Genomic DNA, 6,782 nt, shown 5'->3' on the forward strand with positions numbered 1-6,782 from the left:
AGTTATGATCCTTATATATTTTTCACTGCATCCTTGGTTTGGGTTTTGAAGAAAATCAATTAATTATCAAAGCTCAAAAATTGACGCCGGTTCTAATGTCTTGTTAGATGGAAAAGGTAGAAAGACCCAAGAAGATTATTTTTGAAGTGTGTTACATCCTACTCTTTCATGAGAACCTAGTTTCATACAACTGTTATGATGGAAGAGAGACTTTTGATGGCCAGTGTTGGAGAGAGTCACCCTTGCAGTATTCTCTGATACTGCTTCTGGCTGATCAAAGTGGGCATCACGCTGCATTAGAAGAAGGCATTGTGCAAATAAAGTATCAAAAGAAGCTGGAAAACAGACTTTGTGCTATCAGACTTAAATCAAACTGAGACAGAATGGTATTTGGTTTAAATAATCTTATACTTTATTTTAAAACTTATAGAAACCAATTATTAGAACATAAAATCTAGTGTTTTAAAAATTCAGCTATATTCTATACTCATAAAATAATGATCTCTAGCAGCCATTACTAAGAGTATGGAAGCTATTTGGTACTCAATATGCATGACAAAAAGTGCTGCAATAATTCTTTTTATGCTATATAAATGACTTTCCCCATTAAGCGTGCAGATTTTCTCTGCCTATTGTTGATCTGCTGCTACACATTTCACGACAGTTTGCTCTGTCTTCAGAATTTGACACTCCAAACACCCAGTTTAACAAATGAAAGAGCACAGAATATGACAGAAAAAAAAATTCAGCAGTGATGTTAGTATTTGGGTTTCTTTGGAGGACTTTCTTCTGCTTCAGCTTTATCAGAAAAGTCCTCTGCAGAAAATATTTTTTCCTCCAACCAGTGTCAAGCTTTTACATCTTACAATACATATTCAGAAGTATGTAAACTACAGTAAAAAAATGTTAGTGGCATATATTTTCCCTTTAGACACAGGGAAGAACAGGTGACACAATATCTTTTTATGTTGACTCTTTTTCTACCATGTGTCATACCATGTATCATTTATGTTCATTTAGTACTAAGAAAAAGTATCAGATTCAGCATTTATATTCCAAAGTAATATAAAATAGATTTCAGTTAGGTTTTCCAGGTTATTTGCTTAGAAATTTGTCTCAAGAGGTAAAAAGTGATTAGTAAAAAATAATGATCAAGTAAGACATATCTGAATGTAAATATCAAATATAAAAAACATTATTCTGGATAACTATGTAAAAGTAATGGTAATTAATTACATTGTTTTCTCATACAATAGCTTGTACAGAGTGTTCCTTAATAGCCTATTAAATGGTCAATTAATTAAAGCTTCATTTTCCCAGATAAGATCATCTCATGTAATTCTTTGGTTAACAAGACATATGCTTTCTTAGAATTGTCTAAAAAATAAAGGGGATCAGTAATTGTAGATGGATTAAAACCTTCATCCACAAGTTGAAATTTTTGTTGTTTAAATGTTCCTGTCATTTCCATTTTTTCCTGCAGTAGAGAGAAAGATACATTATTCAAAAACAAGCTACTTTTCTTTTTTTCACATTCACATTTGTTTTTCAAAGTCTTACTTGATGTAAGTCTGTTTATTCTCATTGTTCTGAAAAACTGGTGCTTGTGTGCCACTGCAGACCCACACCAGACATCCGGCTGACAAAAGCTAGAGCCCTTTTCTTTCTGCATCCCTGTGCCATGTCTCTAGTGTCACATGTGGTGTATGCCCAAGACAATCGATCTTCTTTACTGGGCACATCATAAAAGGAAACTACACACCATGAAGCTTCTGAGAGTAAAACCTGTTATTACCTAGAACTCCTTTATGATAAAACTCAGGAAATTTGCTGTATCTATAACTATTGTCACCTCACAAAAGGGCTTGAAAGAATCATGTACTAATTCAGCCATATTCATATTCAGGTCCAAAGGAAGATGGACCTTGACCGTACATTTTGTTTTCAGACAGCTCCAGTGCTATGGTATCCCTTGGAAAAGTTGTGTGAGGCATCTGTAATAACACTGTCTTCTCTACTCTAACTACCTCTACTCAGCCCAACTTTATGACCTCTCTCCATCATCTTCTCTTCCGTCTTTATATTTTTTATATATGCAAACAATCTCTGAAGAAAAAATATTAAGTATTACATTAAAAAGAAAAGTCAAAGAGCCCTTTTATCTACTCCAGGCATACCTACAGATGTTATCTACCTGATCTGGTTGGTGTAGGAAATGTTCTGACATCTTCTAAAGTATGATTATATGTCAGATCAAGCTTCACAGAATCACAGAAGGTTGGAAGAGACCTTCAAGATCATTGAGTCCAAGCCGTTCTCTGACACCTCAACAAAACCATGGCACTGAGTGCCACATCCAATCTTCTTTTAAATACATCCAGGGATGGTGACTGCACCACCTCCTTGGGCAGACCATTCCAGTATTTTATTTCCCTTTCCGTAAATAACTTCTTCCTAAAATCCAACCTATATTTTCCTTGGCCCAGCTTGAGACTGTGTCCTCTCATTCTGTCAGCTGAACCAACCCCCACCTGACTACAGCCACTGTTCAGGGAGCTGTAGAGAGTGATACGGTCACCCCCCGAGCCTCCTTTTCTCCAGGCTAAACACCCTCAGCTCCCTCAGCCATTCCTCACAGGGCTTGTGTTCCCAGCCCCTCACCAGCCTCGTTGCTTCCTCTGGACGTGCTCAAGCATCTCAAGGTCCTTCCCAAACTGAGGGTCCAGAGCTGGACACAGCACTCAAGGTCCGGCTGTGGACCAGCACCCCCAGATCCCTTTCTGCCTGGGCACTGTCCAGCCACACCGTCCCCAGCCTATAACACCGCAGGGGGTTATTGTGGCCAAAATGCAGGTCTCAGCACTTGGAGTTATTAAACATCATTTTATTGGACTCTGCTGATCCATCCAGCCTTTCCAGGTCTCTCTGCAGAGCCCTCCTACCTTCCAACAGATTAGTGTTGTCTGCAAATTTACCATGAAAGACTCAACAGACTCATCCATGTCATCAGTAAAAATATTGAACAGAACTGGCCCCAGCACAGACCCTGAGGGACACCCCTGGTGAGCAGCCACCAGCTGGATGCAGCACGGTTCACCAGCACTCTCTGGGCCTGGCTATCCAGCCAGTTCCTAACCCAGCAAGAAGTGGTCTTTTCCAAGCCATTGGCTGCCAGCTTTCCCAGGAGTGTGCTCTGGGAGACAGTGTCAAAGGCCTTGCTGAAGTCCAGGTACAACATCCACAGCCTTTCCCGCATCCATCAGTCAGGTCACTTGGTCATAAAAGGAGACCAGGTTGGTCAAACATGACCTACCCCCTCCATGTTGGCTGGGTCTGGTACCCTGGCCATCCTGTAGATGCTGCATGATGACACTCGGTATAAACTGTTCGATAACCTTGCCAGGTACTGAGGTCAGGCTAGCTGGCCTATAATTACCAGGATCCTCCTTTGCACCCTTTTTGTGAATGGGTGTCACACTGGCCAGCTTCCAGCCATCTGGAACCTCCCCAGTGAGCCAGGATTGATAGTAAATGATGGAGAAATGGCCCATTTGGGCCCATAGATTTATGAATATGCAAGCGTCTCAGAAGTTCTCTGACTGCCTCCTCTTGGATAATGGGGGGACCATTCTGCTCCCTGACACCATCTACCAACCCAGGAGGACAGTTGTCCTGAGGACAAGCCATCTTCCCACTAAAGACTGAGGCAAAGAGGGTGTTAAGCACTTCCACCTTCTCCTCATCTGCAGTTACTAAGTTCCCTCCCTCATCCAGTAAAGAACAAAGGTTGCTCTTACCCTTCCTTTTACCATTAATATGTTTGTAAAAACACTTTTTTCTTATCCATTACAGAAGTCGCCATTTTAAGTTTGAACTAATTTTTTCCCACATGCTCTAGCAACCCTCTAAAATACCTCCTGAGACACCTGCCCTTCCTTCCAAAGATGATACATCCTCCTTTTATTCATAAGTTCATTCCAAACCTCCTTGCTCATCCAAGCTGGACATTTACCTTGTCAGCTTACCTTTCAGCACACAGGGACAGTCTGTTCCTGTGCCCTCAGGATCTCTGAAGCACACCCACCTTTCCTGAATTCCTTTGTTTTTAAGGGCTTATTCCCAAGGAATTCTCTGAATAAATCTCCTAAGTAGGCCAAAGTCTGCCCTCTGGAAGTCCAATGTAAGAGTCTTATTGGTGTTCCTCCTCATTTCACCAAATATCAAGAACTCTCTAATTTCATGATCACTCTGCCCCAAGCGACCTCCAACCACTATATCTCCCACCAGCCCATCTCTATTTGAAAACAGCAGGTCTAACATATTCCCTCCCCTGGTGGGCCCACCGACCAGCTGCGACAAAAAGTTGCCCTCCATACGCTCCAAAAATTTCCTGGACTCCCTCTTTTCTGCTCTATGAAGTTTCCGGCAGATGTCTGGTAGGTTGAAGTCACCCACAAGAACAAGGGCTGGTGATTCTGAAACAGTATCTAGCTGCTTATAGAAAAAGTTCTCCACCTCTTCTTCCTGGTTGGGTGGACGACAACAGACTCCCAGTAGGATATCAGCCTTGTTGCCCTTCCCCTTAATTCTTACACATAGGCATTCAACTCCATCTTCAAGTTTCAATATCTATGGTGTCAAAAGCCTCCCTAATATAAAGGGCCAGCCCTCCACCTCTTCTCTCTTTCCTGCCCCTTCTGAAGAGCTTGTAGCCATCCAGTGCAGTGCTCCAGCTATGCGAGTATCCCACCACATTTCTGTGATGGTAACTACATCATAGCTCTGCTTGGCCTTCAGCTCTTCCTGTTTGTTGCCCATGCTGTACACATTGGTATGCATGCACCTCAGCTGGGCTGCTGATTTCTCTCCTAACACACCGTCTTACCACCCTGGGACCTGCTTAGCCCAGATGCATCCCCTTCCCCCTTCAGACCTAGTTTAAAGCCCTCTCAGCAAGGTCTGCCAGTTCATGAGCTAAGAACTTTCTGCCCTTAACACAGAGATGAAGCCCATCTGGTTACAGTAAAGCAGTTGCTGTAAAAATTGCCCCATGATCAAAGAATCCTAAATTTTGCCAATGACACCAACCCTTAAGCCTCCTGTTAATGATGTGAGTTCTCCTATTTCTTTCATCATTTTTCTCTGCCACCAAAGGGAGAGCAGAACACTGAGCAGAACACAACCTGTGCCCCTGTCCTATCAACCACTTGGCCCAGTGCCCTAAAGTTCCTTTTAATCACCTTGATACTCCTTTTTTCAATCTCACAACTGCCAGCCTGGAATATCAGCAGTGTGTAATAACCAGAGGGCTGAATCAGCCCAGGAAGTCTCTCAGTGATATTTCATACCTGGGCCTCAGGGAGACAGCAGACCTCCCTGTGGGATGGGTTCGGTCAACATATGGCTCACTGGGCAGACAATTTTCTTCTAAATCATCTGGCTGGCTCTCTAGATGCAGGGCCTCATACTTATTCTGTAGTTTAATATGTTTTTAATTTTTTTCCCTTCAAGTTCCACCCTCTACCTTCTTTCTTTCTTGGTTAATGACAGCTGTACCAACAGCAATACATCTGTAATGGAGGCATTTAAATCTTAATTTAAATTCAAATTCCAGATACTTGATATCAATGCAATACCCAAGATTCAGATTCCTTCCATCCAGTACAACTGTACAGGAATGAATCTAGACAAGGCTCTCATAATTCATAAACTTACTACTGCAACATTCTCAAGTCTAATCTTGCTTTCTCACATCAGAATGCTGCTGCAAGATATCTTCCTGGACTTATGAGATAGATAGATAGATACATACACACATATATCACTTCCAAGGTCTTTCACAGGTTTTTTGTTTATCCTCTTTATTCTGAGCCAATATTCAATCTCTGGGTGATCTAAGAAACCAACTTCCATAACTTTTTGCTTTAAACAATGACTGTTTTTTTATCTGCTCTTCGAATGTAGAGGACTCCCCCATAAACACCTTCAGAAACATTTTTCTGTTTGTCTTTATCATGATGTTTGCACAACACTTAAGAAAAATGAAAGTGCTCATCAGACTTCATGTATCATGATTATCAATATTGTGTGCTTTTGATCCTCTCATATTTTTTCCTAGCTCTATGTAGTCCACTCTATGATATTTACATTTTTACACTCTGCGGGAGGGACTCTTTACCCCAAAGGGATGATACTGTGGTGGCAACAATAACATACTTTTTTTATTCACCTTTTCAATTTACCTAGTATCTTTTCAAATGCTTTAATATTTGTCATTGTTACACAGAAAATAACATTCATTTTACTGTGTACAGCCCAGTGTCTCCTGTTTTAGCTCTATTTCTCTCCCATTTTCACTGAATAAAATGGATTTTAGATTCTTTTCTTCAGATGCAATTTCAAGATGCTTTTAATTCTGAATCTTTTTCTTTTACCATGATTATGCTTCTAATCTCCCCAAATCCTTTTGTATGATCTCTGTCCTTGCTCATTTGTACAGTTTCTCTCATTTAAACATAATCTGCAAATTCATTGACTTTTTGTGTAATCCCTTTCCAGGATCCCACTAATGAAGACAGTAAATAGGACCCAGTCTAAAACTAATCTAGTAATACATGAACAAGCATTTTTTGTTATTCACTTAGCTATCTCTGCATTTAAATAATGTAGATATCTGTATACACAGTGCAATAATGCAGCTTACCTGGACTCTTAAGAAGAGGGGACAAGCATAACTCGGTAGATAGGTCACTACTTGCTTATACATTTGCTCCAAGTCTAAT

General features: G+C 40.8%; 1 protein-coding gene across 1 annotated transcript in view; it reads right to left on the reverse strand.

Moving 5' to 3' along the window:
- Positions 1 to 312: 312 nt before the first annotated feature.
- The window catches only part of SLC27A6 (solute carrier family 27 member 6), a 40,192-nt gene continuing 33,722 nt past the window's right edge, over positions 313 to 6,782 (reverse strand). Inside the window, 2 exon segments of the mRNA XM_005431756.2 lie at positions 313 to 1,477; positions 6,704 to 6,782. The exon segment at positions 6,704 to 6,782 is cut by the window's right edge and continues 13 nt beyond it. Of these exon segments, the coding sequence (XP_005431813.1) occupies positions 1,301 to 1,477; positions 6,704 to 6,782 (256 nt within the window). The 3' untranslated portion in view covers positions 313 to 1,300.

Source organism: Geospiza fortis, unplaced genomic scaffold, assembly GCF_000277835.1.
Source record: "Geospiza fortis unplaced genomic scaffold, GeoFor_1.0 scaffold167, whole genome shotgun sequence".
NCBI lineage: Eukaryota > Metazoa > Chordata > Aves > Passeriformes > Thraupidae > Geospiza > Geospiza fortis.